General features: G+C 42.9%; 1 protein-coding gene across 4 annotated transcripts in view; it reads right to left on the bottom strand.

Annotated features, from left to right (window-relative positions):
- Positions 1–19,000, bottom strand: part of ADGB (androglobin) — a 505,879-nt gene that overhangs the window by 246,666 nt on the left and 240,213 nt on the right. For 2 of the 4 annotated variants that reach the window (XM_073627819.1, XM_073627820.1), the window contains exons 13-14: positions 16,475–16,613; positions 10,390–10,449 (exon numbers count right to left, since the gene is read on the bottom strand). In XM_073627819.1, coding sequence (XP_073483920.1) covers positions 10,390–10,449; positions 16,475–16,613 — 199 coding nt within the window. The remainder of the gene's footprint in view (positions 1–10,389; positions 10,450–16,474; positions 16,614–19,000) is intronic. The other 2 variants (XM_073627821.1, XM_073627822.1) reach the window with 1 other exon arrangement.

Here is a 19,000-nt window from a genome sequence, read left to right as displayed (position 1 = left end):
TCATAAACAGGCACTCAGAGGAGAGCGATCTCCTCTGAGAATGCCTGAGAACTGAATCGCGGTATTTTACCGCAGTTTCATAAAAGCACTCCTTATACCAGAGGTGTGTTACTGGCAAGATCAACAGGTTATAACAGAGAGAAAAAGCCCCCAAAAAGGAAAAGGAATGCTGCCACCACATCTAATACTTGGTAAACTGTAATATACTCAATTTTTTGTTTTGGATTAAATATCGCTTAAAATTTACCCAAGTAAATTTTAACAATCTTAAACTCCAGACAAAGTTGTTTTTGCCAATTCTGAAATGATTAGAACCAGATTTTTACTGCTGTTTGTTTACCCATTGGGGACATTTTGTGAAACCTCCTTTCCTGGAAACAAACAAGAAAAGGAAATCTCCCTGAAGTGAAAACAGGAAATTTTACCTCTGAAAGTTGTCACTAGAACAGGTATCCTAATTGAGATTTCTCCTCTTTTCCTGATACTGACACTCCTCTATTGGTGACACTGGTGACACTTTTAAAACCACTTGTTTTATGTCCTAGTAACCAGGGCCAAAAATGAGGTGAAATCTCCCCTACAAGTTGGACACAGCTCTCGAGAATTTTGTATGCTTGCTGCCTTGAGAGATAAAGAGAAGATCAGGAATTGTGATATAGCATTGGGGACAAGAACATCCCTAACAAGTTTCAACAGCATCCTGAAGAGCCTACAGTGCCTTGTGACCTCTGTCCATTAATTTCCTGGCACCTGGGCTAGATGGGGCATCCAGTGACAGGAAAAGGGCCTTACTGCTTAATTCTCTGGGCTCAGAGGGGTATCATATCATTATAACTCTGGGGGCAAATCCTTAGTATCTTGCAACAGTACAGGCCCTGGAACTGTGTCAAAGGTATATATGTCACACAGGATTCTCGCTGATGCAAGTTGAGGGGCTCTAGGATGCGTATTCTGAGTATAGAAAAATGCAAAACCAGTGCTGGATTGCTCATTTTTGGATTGGGTTCAGGAGTTCAGAGACTTTGAAGAGCCATGAGAGGGATGAAGTCTCTAACCTTATGTTCACATCTTACTGCAAACCAGAAGTCTCAAGGGGAGACCATCTGACTAGGCCTGTGCCTGAGAGAGGTTTTAAGTAATTTTGTGGAACTAGGCAAGAGCATGTACAGCCCAAGCTGGGCAGTGTTATGATAGCCAGGAGGCTGAAGAATTTATGTTCTATTGTGGTGATGCTAATTTTGCAGGTTTTTACTGCTATTTATTGTTACGCATGCAGTAGATCAGCCCTCGAAATGTTCCACTCGCCTACTCAAATTTTGCAAGCTGAAAATGAGGACTGGCGAGAGCGGGCTGCCTCGGAGCACCGCTGGCAGGCGGTGTTGAATGGGAGCTATTCTCCCAGCGATCACAGAGGAGAAGAGAGAGGAGAGCAGGCGTCCGGATCTTAAGAGCGCCGGGAACATAGCTGTAACAGCTTTCATTAGAATTGCCGAGTGTTCCCCGCACTCGCTGTCACATACAGCCCCGCCTCCTGGCATGGGTACTTTGATAGACAGATCACCCATTCACCCGCCCAATGCCGGGATGTGTGGCGTTTATCAAAGTACCGGGGCCCGGAGGCAGGTCCGTATGTGACAGCGAGCGTCGGGAACACTCGGCAATTCAAATGTAAGCTGTTATAGCGATGTTCCTCGGCGCTCTGATGATCCAGACGGCTATTCTCTTCCTCTCCTCTATCTTCCCCAGGTAGGCTGCTTTGTTGGGCACAGATAGGCTGCGTTGTTGGACACGGGTAGGCTGCGTTGTTGGGCACAGGTAGGCTGCGTTGTTGGGCACAGGTAGGCTGCGTTGTTGGGCACAGGTAGGCTGCATTGATGGACAAAGGTACGTTGCATTGATGAGTACAGGTGAGGCTGCACTGATGGGCACTGATAAAGTTGTTGATAATATATATTTTTGTAACTTAATTCTGCATAAAACATTTAAGTGTCATTTCAAGATTTAAATTTATGTGGGTGTGTTTAGGAGCGTAATTAGGAGCAGGGCAGGGTAGGGGTTGGGTGGAGCAACTGGTGGCAAGTAACCCTTAAGGCCTGGATAGTAGCTCAGGACCTTAAATTTGGGCCCTGCCATAGATGATTTGATTTTCTTTCCTGCAACCACCGGTCTGTGTTGATAGAGGAATCTCTCCTGCACATTATTGTGTTCTGCCGGCAGGGGGGCATGGGGAGCCTTCCCTGCCAGCAGAACACAATGATTATAGCGGCTATAGCGGATGGCAGTAATCGCATGCCAAAAATTTGACAGTCGATCAATGGATCGACTTGAGTACAATCAGCCTTCCCATACATGGATTGAATCTTGACCCCTGCTGAACCGGCCGAGATTCGACTTTCTGTCCTGCTGACCACTTTTTTTTTTTACCAGACAGAAAGTAGGGGGATCTCTCCATTAGCAATGCAAGCAGAAATAAAAATGCTTTTCTTTAGACGAGAAGGCTTAAAAGACCCATGTGGTTTATGGTGTGTTTGTGCCCCTGTTGCAGATTTTCCATCTATCCTAAATTAGAACAAAATGTTTTAGCTTTGCAGACTTTTTGGAAGGAGACAAAGAGGTGCTCAATCTGTCATTGTGTGTAAGAAATAAAAATAGTGAACTACTAGCAATCTCTTTGCATCTCTGAGATATGACACTCACTCTACCCAAGACTAGAAGAAACGTTTGCTGGAGGTATGCTGTAATCCATTTAGAGTGGAGTTCCAGCTGATACCAAGTTGTTTCCAAACAATATACTAGTGTCATGCCCCGTACACACGGTCGGATTTTCCGATGGAAAATGTTCGATGGGAGCTTTTTGTCGGAAATTCCAACCGTGTGTAGGCTCCATTGGACATTTTCCGTTACACAAAATTTGAGAGCTGCTTCTCAAATTTTCCGACAACAAAATCCGTTGTCGTAAATTCCAATCGTGTGTACACAATTCCGACGCACAAAGTTCCACGCACGCTCAGAAGCAAGCAGAAGAGCCACACTTCATTTTTCTCGGCTCGGCGTACGTGTTGTATGTCACAGTGTTCTTGACGTTCGCAATTTCTGACCAATTTTGTGTGATCGTGTGTATGCAAGACAAGTTTGAGCCAACACCTGTCTGAAAAAAAACATGGATTTTGTTGTCGGAATGTCCGATCGTGTGTAAGCGGCATCAGACCAGTGTGCCCTTTTCACAACACAATGTTGGTGTGATCTGCTGTGCAGTGCAGTGCTGCACTTTTCTACTATGCACTGGATGGCACCATATGTCAGCACACTGCAGCACAACGCACTACTCTGCGCTGCAGTGTGGAAACATAAATTTCCCCTTCACAGCAGGGCAAAACTGACAGCTTCCCTCAAGCTAAGGGCTTGTTAACATCCTGATTTTTTATGAGCAATATGGGCCCCCTAAGGCCCCATTTACATTGGCCCGCACAGTAAAATGTTTTTTTTTTTTTAATTATATTTCAAGTGTCACACAGCACTGTTGCATGGTGTCATGCAATGCGATGAAAATGAAAACATGCTGCATTTTTCTATACTGCATCGTACATAACATCAGAATTGTGGTGTGAACAGGGAACACAGAGGATATTGGTTTTCTATTTGCCCTAGTTGTGACCTGCTTTTATAAAGTGCAGAAAAGTACAGGTGAGAACAAGCCCTAAAAGAATGTCTAGCTTCTTTTTTCTTTGCCGGCAGAGGCTGCCCTCTCACCACTATGCTAGAAAAAGATAAAGGAATGCCATTCCAACAAAAACCCTAGTTCTCTACAAAAATGAAACCTAAGAAAGAAAAAATGAATGATCAGCGAAAGGTAAAAAGCCCCTTTGAGAAATGAAAATTTGCACCTTGAAGCTATCAATTTAATCAAAGAATATTACATATTTGTTTTTTTAATTAACTGAGTATTCTGTGTGAATCCAACAGTTTAATTAAATGAAAATTCAGGGTTCAGGGTTGAATTATATTTCCAATTACGTAAAGATTAGCCTTCAGTGATATTAGGGAAATTAACAATTTTATAATATCATATTAAGCTCTCATATATAATTAATATGTGAAATAATGAAGCAGGAGCAGCTTGTCATTTACAAAACAAAGTGTCACCACATATGAGTCACAAATTCGATACGGCACATGAGTCATCTCTAATTCCACCAGGCACTAAGAACATATTTGCATTTGCTGGATACATCAAATCATATCTCCATTTTGGAAAACATGGAAATCATATGGGGAAAGAGACATCTGAAAACTCTGTAATAGATCAAGATTGTAATGTACAGTTTTCTGTTCAGTACAAATGATATGCATTGGTGCTCTAAGAAGGCAAAAGCATGGTTGCAAAGAAAGTCATGTAATAAATTTCTTGCATTTGCTGTTGCACTCATCTAATAGGCTAACATAATCTATTGTAGCAGTGTCTCACAGGGAGCTAGGAAAAGTCCTATTTGGGGTTTACACATCTCCCAGGCTCTTTTCATATACCTTCTAGGACCTCTGACCCACTTCAGGTGTTGCACCTCTCCCTTGTATGCCATTTAAACTCACCTTGACACACAGTTAGAGCTCTGCAGCCTGGGGAGCAGACAGGGCTAGAGCTAAAGGTTGGTGAAAAACTGTAAAACTGTGTTTGTAGAGGCTGACAAGTGGTAGGCTTGTCTAGCCTGATAGTTAGGATTGCCCTTTGTGTAGTAATCCTTTGGCTAGGATTTTGTTTTTGAAATTTTTGAACTGTTTCTTTTTGGAGCATTGTACAGCACCTGTATAATATAGCCTGTAGATAGTCCAAATAAACATTATAATTATTTTTTCAATAGAATTGAGATCAGCTTCTGCCAGACCTCTCTCTCTCTCTCTCTCTCTCTCAGAATGCCATTAATGGCATGACACCCCCAAGCACCTGCTGGATGCCATCCAACAATCTGGCCACACATATATATGGGGCCACTCCTTTAGCCTAATGGGGGGAGCACCTGTGAATATTCCCTATTAGCTTCAGCTTGTTCAGTTACAATTTGAAAATGAAAGTTAGAAACTGACTGGTTGCCCTCCACAGCTGCTCCAGTCTTAGTAAATTACACCCCCCAACATTCAAGACTGAGACGAGTCTGTTTTAGCTTACAGAATGGACATCCACAGAACCACTGTCTGTACCAGGACCACAGTGCATCCGCAGAACCCAGCGGTCTTTATTCAGACTTGGCACCATATCTCAGGAACCAGTAACCAATTAAACCTAATAGAGCAGGAAAACAAGATAATGATGTAGCAGCACACACTATGCAGTGTCCCAGATCCTTTATTGTTCACTGTCAAAGGATGTAATAACACAGGATGCCCCTGATGACTTCAGTTGTGATGAAACGTGTAGGGTGGAGAAACATCATGTCATCATCAATCAAAACTGGAAGTGTGTCACCATGTCCCTGGGATTGAGATTTTCCATACAGAGATGTTTTAAGAGTTCTATGACCGGATGTGAGCTAATGTGGAGTAAAAACCCCTGTTTTTTTGCAAAGTTTGCTAGAAAGGGTATATAGCAGTGTGCAGAGAGCTCGTCCAGTATTTCTAGTGCTAACATGTGGCCACACCCCTTTAGCACCTAATGGATTATATACATGTAGAAGCTATTGAGATTTGAGCACAGGTATTTCTTGCTTCTATTACAATAATGGATGAAACACTAAAATAACTACCACTCAACAGAGGATAGTTAATAAGAAACTTGCTGTTTGCTTTGTGCACAGTTGTTAAGTTTGACTTTTACTGTTTGGTACTGTTCTGTGGACCCTGCAACACCACTTACACATAAACAAGCACACAGGCTTTGCCTAGTACAGCAATCACATACATTCACCTCCATGGCCCCTAGGGTAAATCTTCTATAGCCCTTCCAAGACAATTAATTAGTGTCTATTCCAAAGACAGTCCTATAGCGGGCGAAGACTTTAATATCAGAGGTGCTGATCTCTACTGTAATCATACAAGACAATCATATACTGTAAGTTAACTCATTTCATTGCAGAGTGCAGAGCCACTAACCCACATATAATGCACATCCTAATAGCGGAGTTTGCTCTGTAGAAGGGGTTTAATGTGCACAATCCTTTACCGCCCCAAACTCTGAGGAGCCTCTGTCCTTCAATCATTAAGTGTTCTTGCATAGCAAGACCACTTACTGTTATCTCACATATATATTATTCTTATTATTATAGCCAAATTTACCACCCTAACTCCTCCCACAGTTTTTACACTACATAGACAAGTAATATACCGAAACGTGCGGATTGTTCCCGAATGGTGTGCTATTACTTTGTGGAACGTTTCGCCGAATGGTTCACGAAATATCGTCGTTTTTGCGGCGAAATTGGTCCCATAGGAATGAATGGGGAAACTAGAGTGGGAGATGACAAAAGCTGGAAAATCAGAACATGATTTCTAAACTGCCGCCACTCCCTCATTTTCAAGCTCACTTACACAAATCTTATATCAAAACGTTCAGCTATCCCTGCTGCCACTAAACATGTCCACGGCTAAGCCATAGTCCTGATAGTTTTCACAATATGACCATTTGTTTGCAACTCACGCCGTCCATTGACATTCATTGAAACTACACTCTAGCCCCCTCCAAATTTGAAGGGCAATTTCTAAACTGCGACTGTGCCTTCATTTTTAATATTTCAGAGACATACTATACATCAAAATCTAGGTCTGGGTCTTGTGATTCTCACAATATAAAGATCTTCGCTGTAGGATGTATAGTTTATAAAATACGGCCATTTGTTTAGAGGTCATTTCAGGAAATTTTAGCCATTAATCAGAGTGTACTGTTAGTGTTTGTTTTGTTGCCATGGTTACCAAAGCTTCTGTTATACACAGGGGGGAAGGTGGCTGGAGCATCTCAGCTGATTACAGAGCCCGGGGGAGGGGACAGACACACCATGTACTGATTTATAATAGAGGAATATGATGGGGCAGTTTTGATGGGGTAATTCTGATGGGGCAGTTTTGATGAAGCAGTATTTGGGAAGCATAAACAGGGCATGAGCGTTGCTAGGAAACAGTGGTTGTAAACACAAGATGCTGAGACACTCCAAATGCATGTGACTTCATCTGCTAGACTTGATAATGCTTGTAGACTCCTCCCACAGTTTTCACACTACAGAGAGAAATAATATACCGAAACGAGCGGATTGTTCCCGATTGGTGTGTTATTACTTTGTGGAATGTTTTGCCGAATGGTCCACGAAATGACGTTTTTGCGGCGAAATTGGTCCCATAGGAATGAATGGCGAAATGTTCAAAACTAGAGTGGGAAGTGACAAAAGCTGACAACCCCATGATCAGCCAAAACATTATGACCACCCCATGATCAGCCAAAACACTATGACCGCCCCATGTAAAAAAAAAAAATATTTTTGAAAAAAAAAAATCATTTTTGAAAAAAAAAATATTTTTGAAAAAAAATATATATTTTTGAAAAAAAAAAAATTTTGAAAAAAAAAATATTTTTGAAAAAAAATTAATTTAAAAAAAAAATTATTTTTGAAAAAAAAAATATATTTGAAAAAAAAAATATTTTTGAAAAAAAAAATTGTTTTTGAAAAAAAAATTACTTTAAAAAAAAAAATAATTTCGAAAAAAAAATTATTTTTGAAATAAAAAAATTCATTTTTGAAAAAAAAAATTACCTTTGAAAAAAAAAAATTACTTTTGAAAAAAAAAATCATTTTTGAAGAAAAAAAATCATTTTTGAATAAAAAAAATTCATTTTTGAAAAAAAAATTACTTTTGAAAAAAATGTTCAGCTCTTTCAGCGAATGATGGAACTTTTTTACTACTATTTATACTTTTTAAAATATTAAGCTTTTTAACACTTTTCACAGTTACTCAAGCTACTCCACCCCACCCAGTTACTCCGCCCACTCCAGTTGTAGAGGCAAGAACACTTTTCACAATTTCCCCAGAAATTGTACCTTTTCTAGTTTTAAATTGTTATACATACTCAAAATGTTCACTGCCCAGACCCATTATCAGGGATGTACACCAAATTGATAGCATTCCTCCACATTGCTGGGAGAACTGGGGTCCCCTTTCTGTGGAGGCTTCTAGAAACTACTCTGGTTTACACAATTGTTATACTTGTTGTTGCCTGTATAAATACATCCAGAATACATACACATTTCTACAAGACTCCATAATCTCCCTTTTCTTGGATACACACCAACTATATAACTACATTTTTAGTATATTGTCTATGATATCCCCTCTCTAACTTGCCATTGACACTCATACTACCTATTGATACACACCAATTTTGCTTCTGCACCTTGTATACCCCTGTTGTTGCTTACCTCTACCCCACTTAGGTTTGGACACCTGCCAACTCCTACCTATACACCAAACACAAAACCACCTTATCCACCTATACTTACCCTACCTCTGCAACCTACCCTTTTCTTTTCATCTTAACTAGCCCTCTCTTTTCTTAGCCCTGCTTCCCACCACCATTGCTCTCCTGCGCCTGGTGCAGCTACAGTGCCCCCCCCCCCCTTCCTCCCAATAGCCAAGATTGAGCTTATTTCTCCTAATGTCAGGGCCTTAATATCCAAGAAAAAAAAGACCTAAACCCTGTGTGATCTGAAAACACTGAAATACCATGTCCCGAATTTACAAGAAACACATTTTTTTACAAACAGAAAGCTTCCATATACAAAGATGACAAGGTTCATCACGTTTACCATAGCATGTCCCCAGACTTCAAATCTAAAGGAGTTCTCATGGCACAGATGACCTTCACAAACCTATAACAGTGCAGTGGTAGTGGCATATAGATATAATAGGTCCCTGATTCAGATATCATTCATGGTGCTGCCGACGGCATTCAGATTTCACTTTTTTTAGAATTTGTGAAGATCAAAGTTGCATGGAAACATTAGTGTGTGTCTGGCTATACAGTATATAAGGGGAGCAGGTCTATCTGTTTAAGCTGTACTCTGCTCCTTAACATTAAAGTTTATGTGAACCCTCACCTTACAAAACAACCCATCCATTCAGTTTAAAATAGAAAAATGAAAGATAAAACGTGTGTGCATGTTTATTTGTATGTATATATTATATATATATATTTTTTTTATTTTTTTATTTTTTTTTACAGGTAATCACACAATTTCTTTTCAGCTGTTCTTCCCAGTGAATGGCTGTGCAGGGGGACATGTCAGCACAAGTATGATCATTGGAAGACTGTCTTCACAGAACAGCCAGAAAACTAACCACACTGGGTAGGATGTGCTTCTGTACCCAGCTTGGTTACTTTGAAATATGAGAGCAGGGGGACTGGCAGGATCACCAGGTATTTAACACAAAAGAATCAAAAGAGAACACAATACTTTTTAACACAAGTACATCGTACAACAGAAACATATCAGGAATATGAAATGTTGGGGTAACATATTCTTTAAATACAGAAGGCTGCAAAACAGGGTTTCCTTACACTTGAGAACCATTTAATGTGAAAAGTTAACCCATCTTTTAAGAATTCTTATGGTGAGAGAAATATGAAAGTTGCCATTTTTGAAAATATGAGGCTGCTGCTCCGTTATTGAAAATTCTTACTGCCTGGCTGTCTTGTTGATCCCCCAGAATTATTACTTTCTGAGCCACTAGCTATGTAGAAACACCTATGAAAATCCGAAGTTATGACTTTCTTGTGACTGTCTACCTGTTCTAGGACAAAGACAAAATGTATTGGCGACCTAGGAAAGTGTGTGGGCCGCTCAGGCTCGATAGGGAGGGGTATATAGTCAGTGCATTTGCAGCTGCTGCTAGAGTGTTGACAGGGGATGGAGCCCGTCCTGGCTCCTGCAAAGGTTCAAGAAAGGAAGGGTAACCCCTGGAAGTCACACATCTATGGTGTCCTACTGCAATGAATGGAGTGGCAACCTTAGCCTGGACTCCAACTAGACCACGCCCCCAACACATTTCACTCCACCCCCAAGAGCTTAGTCATGGGGATAGGGAACTCCTGCGTATGGAGAGTATTTAAGCATCATCGGTAGTCACTCGTTAGGTGCAAAAAGGTAGCAGGTGTGTGTAATTGAATTGTGTTAATGTGGAAGAAAGGATCTTTCAGTGCAATTTGCCTAGAGTGCTACTCTCTGTGCAATGTAAACTATTGTGAGTGCAAGAAAAAAAATATACAAGCATTTATACTCCCGATTGGGCCAATAAGCAAAAAAACGAACACATTTTATTAAAATACACTATATGCTGTAAAAATAATTGTTTTTGATTCATGTTCATAGTTAAAACTATGTTTGTAAAACAATAAGATTTTTTCATCATACTTACCTGTAAAATCCTTTTCTTTGAATATATCATGGGACACAGAGTTAGGCTAATATTCATTACCTATAAAAACAAAAAGGTAAGTGCAGCGCAAAAAAACTAAACAAAGAAACAGAAAATAGTCCAATCAAAGTGGAAACTCCAATCACCAGACAGAAGGAATGGCAGGATCCCTCATGTGGAAAAAGGGGGAAAAGTCCTTCTGATGTAAAGTGACAGTATCCTACACCACATAAGCCCAGATACGCTTACCAGAATGGATGGACCTCCCTGCCACAGAAGGTCAAAAACTCATGTATCTCCAGAAGCCGGTATGATGATAGTATACAGCACTGCTTTAACCACCTCCAGTCCAGGCCAAGAGCAGAGAAGCTCATCTTTGAGTTTGCTGGAACTTAGACCAAGTGGAACTGGACTAAGTGGAGAGGAATGTCAGAATTGGTCTGGACTGGAGGTGGTTAAAGCAGTGCTGTATACTATCATCATACTGGCTTCTGGAAGTTTTCCCCTTGTATCACTGGACTTTCCTGCTGGATAGGAGCTCCATACTTTGCGACTGGCTCCATGGAACTACCAGAGCATCTGGTCCAATTGCCAGAGGATCTCTTGTTCCGGAGACACAAACTGCTGTAGCTTGTTGTTGAACCTGATGCCAGTAGGTGGGCCTCTGGTCATCCCCAATGCTGGCAAATTTCCTGGAACACCCCTGGGTGTAGGGACCATTTCCCCGGGTAGATCTGCTGGTAGCTGATATAATCTGCCTTCCAGTTCTCTACACCCGGGATATGGACTGCCGATAGAATTGGCACATGTCCCTCTGCCCAAGCTAGTTTGTGGTTCACCCCCCTTCAGAGCTGAATGACTCCTGGTACCCCCAATGGCGGTTTATATAGACCACTGCAGTGGCATTGTTGGACTGAACCCTAATAGGACAGTCTTGAAGCTCCACTGTCCAGGACCGTAGGGCCAGACATACTGCCTGTAACTCCAGGACATTGATGGGCAGGATCTGTTCTGTCCTTGACCATTTCCCCTGAGCTGTGAGCCCCTTTAGGGTCGCTCCCCAGCCTGAGAGACTGGCATCTGTAGTTAGTACTCTCCAAGTTACTGGGAGGAAGGATTTTCCCTTTCGTAGGTTCTGATCCTACAACCGCCATTTTAGGCTTAAGCGTGCCCGAGGAGATAAGAACATTGGATAATCCAGGGCTTGTCCTCTTCTGTTCCAAGCCAACAAGATGTCTTGTTGTAAAGGCCTGGAATGGAACTGGGCATAGGGCGTTGCCTTGAAGGAGGACACCATCCTCCCTAGAAGACACATACAGAGCCGAATGGAGGGTTGTCTGGTGCCCCTTATCTGACACACTTGATCCTTCAGGGCACAGATCCTTACGGGTGGCAAAAATAACTTTGCTTGGACTGTATCTAGGATCAGACCTAAATACTTTAGACTCTGAGCTGGTCTCAAGGTTGACTTTTTGGTATTTATGATCCAGCCTAAGCTTTCCAAATACCGCACTGTGCATGTTATGTTCTGTTCTAGAGCCTGTAGTGAGTGATCCCTGAGCAGGAGGTCATCCAGATACCCGAGCACCAAGATCCCTTGGGCCCTTAAAAGACCCAGTACTGGTGCTAGGACCTTTGTGAACACCCGGGGAGCTGTAGCAAACCCGAAGGGTAGAGCCATTAACTGAAAATTACGTTCCTCTACTGCAAATCGCAGGAACTTCTGATGAGACTGAAAGATAGGTACGTGTAAATACGCATCTTTTATATCAATGGAGGCTAAAAAGACTCCCATCTGGAGTGAGGCTACTACTGAGTCGACAGACTCCATCCAAAAGGACTGGATCAGTAGATACTGGTTCAGGGATCTTAGGTCCAAAATGGGCCTTGTGCCCCTATTTGGTTTTTGAACCGTAAACAGGTTCAAGTAAAACCACACCCTTTCAGATACAGGGACCTCTGCAATCACTCCTTGATGCACTAAATGATTTAGTGCCTGAAGCAATAAGTCTTTTTTTGGAGGATTCGAGGGAATGCTGGATCTTAGAACCCCCCGCAACTCCAGCTTGTAACCACGGGATATAGTTGAGGTGACCCACCCATCCTGAACTATTCTCCAAATGTCCACAAAGTGAAGCAGCCTTCCCCCCACCCGATAGAGTGGGGGCATCCCCTCAAAAGAAGGAGGGCTTGGTGCTGGGTTTAGAAGAGTTTTGGACCCATGGCTTTTTCTGGCCCTGGCCTTGTGGCTTGCCCCTGGCTCTAGCGCCCTGTTGGTGGCGGAACTGCCTTTGCACTGAGACACTTGAGGAAGCAGTCCCTTTCCTTCACAGGAAATAGAGAACTCTTCCATCCGGAAATCTTTTGGATACACTTGTCCAAATGATCACCAAATAAACGTTCTCCATGAAAGGGGAAATCTGCCAATAAATTTTTACAAGGAAGCTCGGCTGACCAGTTCTTAAGCCACAAAAGTCTGCGCGTATGTACAGACAAGAGAGCCAAACGAGAAACCTGCTGTATTGAATCCTTTAAGGCGTCAACAGCAAAATACAGCACTCGAGGGATAGCTGTCTTATTTTCAGCCAGTTCATCCTCCCGGTTAGGCCTGTCAGGCCATCTGACCTGATCCTTTATGGACTGGCAGATACCAATTGCTGCAACAGCTGGCTGAATAGCTGAACTGGCCAAAGAAAAGGAAGCTTTTAATAATTACTCCAATTTCTTGTCAACAGGGTCTTTCAAGCCCTGTGTGTTATCTACCAGACAAGTTAAGTTCTTGTTTAAGGAAGAGACTGCTGCATCTACAGCTGGCATGCTCCACTTCTTAACAAACTTTTCATCCATGGGATATAAAAGGGAAAACCTCTTAGGAGGAACAAAAATCCTGTCAGGATGTTCCCAATCAGCATACACCACGTGTTCCAACAGTGTGTGAGTGAGTGTGTAAGGGGAAAGCCTGTGCGGCCTGAAGAGGCTCCAAGGACCCCAAAGAGGACCAGGGGGGCTCCGTAACCTCTGCAGAAAAAAACATCCCAGTAAGAGTCAGGGTCAAAAGCCTCTGCGACTGAGAGGCAGACATCAACTGGATATCTTCTTGTCCAGATTGCTCAGAAGCAGACTCATCCGCCAGGCCCTCCACAGAATTCTGAACTTTTAGCTCTTCCCTATCCTCAACCCATTCCTTCTCGAAACTAGGGGGCTCCGGGGAGGGGGATCTGTCACACTTCTTGCCACTTTGCGGGATAGAGGCAATCATGCCAGCAATGCTGTGCTATAACCCAGCTAGGGCCGAGGACAGTTCATCCTTGGTGATAAAGGGTGAAGCAGCAGGTGTGCCCTTCCCTGTATCCCTGTAGTGTTAGTCCCGTTCCTTTTTTGAAGACATTTACTAGCCACAAAAAAGAGAGTACCCGGGTGTAGTATTAACACACCTCAGAAGGGGGACCCTTTAATAGGGCTCACCAAGCCCCTATGCAACAATCCTGCTAAGCACCTTTAACCTGCCAAGCAACACCTGGTGACTCACGAGACCCGGTTAAGGAGAAATTAACCTCTGCAAATGCCTGGTTAAGAGTCTGCTCTGTGTCCCACAGCTGCCTTCTGGAAGCATTGCATGCTTGGCATATACAGCTTAAATAAGCTGGCTGTGCGCCGGAATGTTCTGTGCATGTGTGCACAGTCCCAGGGAATGGCTGTATTCGCGCATGACGCAAATCTTCATGCACCAAGATAAAGGCTACGGCGCATGTGCCACGGTGAAGCCATGTGCGACATGACCGCCAAACTGCTGAGCACAGCGGCGCTCTCGCGAATGCACGTGCGCCATGGCGAACCAAGGCAAAATGTCACACCGTTGTGCTCCATCATGCAGGTAAAAACAGCCAGACACAAGCAAAAAAAGGTACACTTTGCAAACACCCACAGATAGCCCAAAACTCCTTCGTATGGTCACACAGGTGTCCAGCCTTTAGCTAGCTTGACTGATTGTTACAATCACTGGGACACCCCACAATAAGTATATAAAGGGGTTGTACTTACCCGTCCAGGCGCAGGGCAGCTTAGTAAACTAAGAGCCCAATCTTCACCCATCATGCGGGTTCCTGTCACTTGAGGACCTTCAAGAACTGGGTACCCCTTTTCATGTTTAGGGTTCACTTGCTTGGACCTGTACAGCACCCTGCAGGAATGCCTTAGCGCTGTGGTGCCCAGGATTCCACTTTGCAGGGTCTAGCGCCCAGAGGCCGCATTACAGGCAAAACCTTGCAGGATCTTGAGTCTTCTTTGCGAGGCTCGGGTTCCATTTATCTAAGCATATAGAGCCTGTGTCATGTACCTGATAGGAGACTGAGTTGATGATGTTGGCCTCTCTTATATCTCCTGTCCTGGCCCCACTGAGGATGAGACAGAGGAAGCCGAAGGACAGGAGGGACATGAGTGCCTGATGTTGATGATTCCAGGATGGCAGCTTGTCAGGGTTCTGGAGACTGGAATATGCAGCGATGTGCAGAGCTGGAGCAGGAGACAGCCAGGCAGGCACCCGAGGGTTAACTGAAGCCAGGATCATAGGCAGAAGCAGAGTCTCAAGAATAGCCAGGGTCGTCAGCATGCGGACAGCAGGGTACAAAATCATAGACAGAGCCAGAGTTAGGAACGAAGCCGGGTTAGAGGTGAGCAGCAGAACAGGAACTGGATACACAGCCAAGGTCAAAGAACAAGCCAGGTCAGCAACTAGAAGAGCACACAGGATCAGATCAGGATACAGGACACAGCTGAAGATCAGTCAGCGAATGATAGGAGGCTGGACTCCCTTTAAATAGGCCGCCTGGCGCAAAGAGGGATTATGCCCATGCGCATGCGCATCTGCGATTGCGGACTCTCGCGCACATGCGTGCGCCTGTTAGCCGTTCTTATGGAAACTCTATACGCTTGAGTGCATCTATGTGCCAGACGTCTCTCACAGGGATTCCCTAATGGCCTGTGTCAAATGGATCCGATTGGTCAATTCCTTGATTCATTTAAGAACCGTTTGTGGAACAAGAAAACTGGAGCTCAGAGAGCTCAAACAACCGTGCCATCCACCTTGCAGACACTGGTAAAAAAACTCAAGTACTTCCTGTATGGGAGGAGTTATATAGGGGATCACTTCCTGTCTAAAGACTTTTGGGCTACCAGTGTCCATTCACTTGGAGATGAAGTATAACCCAGTAGGTAATGAATATTAGCCTAACTCTGTGTCCCATGATGTATGAAAAAGAAAATATTTTTTGTTATTGTCTACAGTTTCATGTAGAAAGAGAGGAGAAAAGGATTCCCTAATAGTTCCAAAAGACACTTAGTGTTGTGCAGGAATAAATCATATATAGATCTTATACATAACGATGTGTTGAATATGTAAATTAGGAGTATGCGGTCACAACTATTTATGCATAGATAGCTGAGGCAAGTCGGTATATCAATGTGTTAATAGTTCAGGCACTGTTGATGAGACACTCATTCATAATAGTGGGTAATGTCCCATTCGTAGTTAAAACCTCTAGGAATTATTGTATCCATTCTAAAGATCCAAAAGATCTTCTTTCTCCCCTTTTGCAAAAAAGTATTGGTGCCAGGTCAACAACTGCAGTCTTTTTTTCTGTGAATCCTACTAAGGTCGTGTACACGTAAGTGAGGGTCATGCTGTCCACATAGGGATTCACGGGTATTCTATGCATCCCTATGCAGGCAGTCCCATGCATGTCAATTGGCATGCAGCAGTGGCATGGACACACAGCCCCTGAATTGGTATGTGGCAAAACAGTTTAAGCAGGTTGATCACCATGATCAACCACTGGATCTCAGGAGGTGGAAATATCTGTGATATAATACTGAGGAACAAACACGATAAGAGTCCACTTGGACAGTACTTGGGACTAAATGGGGATGAAGAGGGGGGCATTAGCGTGCAGAAATAAAGATTTAATTGCGAGGGGCAGCAAATTTTTTGTGTGTGTGTGTGTATGTGTTTCTCTCTAGGATTTGGGTATTGATTTTGGTCTGATGCACATCCTACTCCATAAATATTCACATACTATTTTCCTGTTACCTGAGGATCTTCTCCAAAACTTGGTTGTAAATTTTCTTTCATATCGGTACTGTTTTCCTGGACATTCTCTTCAGCCTCACTCACAGACACTAGACTGGACATCAAAAGGGAGCTTCTCCTGGAAGTGCCAACAATATTTCTAAGCAATAAAACAAACATCCCAAATTAGCTATATATTTAGTTATTATTTTTAATGTATTCCTTAAAGCTACATTCCAGGTATGGTTATATTTTCAGAGTTACATTGGTCCAGCTTGGACCAATGTAACTATGCATGTGTCATACCTGGCCAATCCATGTGGAAGTGGTAAATCACTGTAGTAGGCACCACTAAAACAGTGATTGCTCCGGGCTTCTGGGTCCCGTGCCAAGTGGCTGTCCTGTTGCTTAATGAACACAGGAGTTTGCTCACTGACCCCCCTCTCCAGCTCATCCAATCAGAGCATGCTTTGCATGCATTAAGAAAATGCAAAGTGTTCTCTGAATGGTGCCCATGCTGAGTGAGTGACCTCTTGAGTACATTATGTAGGAGGGCAGCTGCTCTGGACCCAGAAGCTAGCAGTGATTATCATAGTAGTGGTGCCTACTACAGTGATTTCCAGCTTCCATCGGGATCAGCCACGTATGGCACACAAATACTTACACTGGTTCAAGCTGGACCAATGTAGCTATGCAAAAATAGCCATACCCAGAATTCAACTACAACATGTGTGACGGAACTGCTTGGCACCCAGATTAGGTGCTTCCACCAATAACAGTGCCTCCTGCCCTCCAAACCACTCCAGAACTAATACCAGCCCTTTTTAACCCAATCATTGTACACAGACAAGCTGTGAGGTAAAATCCAAAGGAATGACTGTTTATTGAAACTCGGACACATGCTTTTTTTTACCCCACAGGAGGACAGTCCCCTCCTGATCATATTACCCCAACAATACAAACTGTACACAGGAATATAATTAATATAGATAAACAACAACCAACATATACTATAAACATTAAGTTGATTAATCAACAAGCCACCTAGACAATGTTGTGATTAATCAGATATCCCACTCCAGGTCAGACTTCCAGGCCCCAAGGTCATAACAAAGTACATTACACATCACATCCCACAATAGTTTGCTAGTAGACAATAAGTGAGGTAGTTAACAATGGGAGAGATCTACTTACAATAAACACATTATAGCAGGAAACACCAGACAGGTTGCTTTAACCACTTGCCGACCGACTCGATATACGTCGGCAGAAGGGCATGTACAGGCAGATTAACATACCTGTACGTTGCCCTTTAAGAAGCAGTTTGCGGGCGTGCGTGATCGTGGGTCCCCCGGACTCGATGTCTGCGGGGATACCCGTGATTGTCTCACGGAGAGGAAGAACAGGGAAATGCTAATGTAAACAAGCATTTCCCCATTCTGCCTAGTGACAGGACACTGATCACAGCTCCCTGTAATCAGGAGCGGTGAGCGGTGATCAGTGTCGTGTCACACATAGCCCCCCCCCCACAGTTAGAATCACTCCCTAGGATACACTTAACTTCTACAGCGTCACCTAGTGGTTAACCCCTTCACTTCCTGTCACATTTACACAGTAATCAATGCATTTTTAATTGCACTGATCTCTGTATAAATGTGAATGGTCCCAAAATCACGCCAAAAGTATCCGATCTGTCCGCCATAATGTCGCAGTCACGATAAAAATCGCAAATCACCGCAATTACTAATAAAACAAAATTATTAATAAAAATGCCATAAAACTATCCCCTATTTTGTAAACGTTATAACTTTTGCGCAAACCAATCAATAAACGCTTATTGCGATTTTTTTTTTTTTTTACCAAAAATATGTAGAAGAATACGTATCGGCCTAACCTGAGGAAAAAAAATGTTTTCTTATATATTTTTTGGGGAAATTTTTATAGCAAAAAGTAAAAAATAATGCTTTTTTTTCAAATTTGTCTTTTTTTTTTTGTTTATAGCTCAAAAAATAAAAACTGCAGAGGTGATCAAATACCACCAAAAGAAAGCTCTATTTGTGGGGAAAAAGGACGTCAATTTTGTTTGAGAGCCACGTCGCACGACTGCGCAATTGTCAGTTAAAGCGCCGAATCACAAAAAGTGCTCTGGTCTTTGGGCAGCCAAATGGTCCGGGGCTTAAGTGGTTAAGCTGATCACATTAACATCTGCTATGAGTTCCACAGTGTGGAGCAGTAAATGTTGGTAATATGGCATCTAGGCTCTAAACATGGATCCAAGGACTAGACTCCCAGAGTCTGTGTGTTCTGGGGAGACACAAACCCAAATCAGGATCCCCCAGGCACACACCTCCCAAAGAGCAGTATTTCCCCAAATGCCAGGGCCCATAGTCAGTGGGTATAAGGCTTGCCCCTAGTCCTCTCCAAAAGCCCCTGTCCTGGTTAGGTCTGTCACAACATGTTACAGTGATACAATCTCTTTTTGAAAAAGCAGTATCTATAAATAACAAAGCCATACATATTTATGAACTAGCTGCTATCTGTAATACA

Source organism: Aquarana catesbeiana, linkage group LG04, assembly GCF_042186555.1.
Source record: "Aquarana catesbeiana isolate 2022-GZ linkage group LG04, ASM4218655v1, whole genome shotgun sequence".
In the NCBI taxonomy this organism is placed as follows: Eukaryota; Metazoa; Chordata; class Amphibia; order Anura; family Ranidae; genus Aquarana; species Aquarana catesbeiana.
This window is presented reverse-complemented; position numbering and strand designations above follow the sequence as displayed.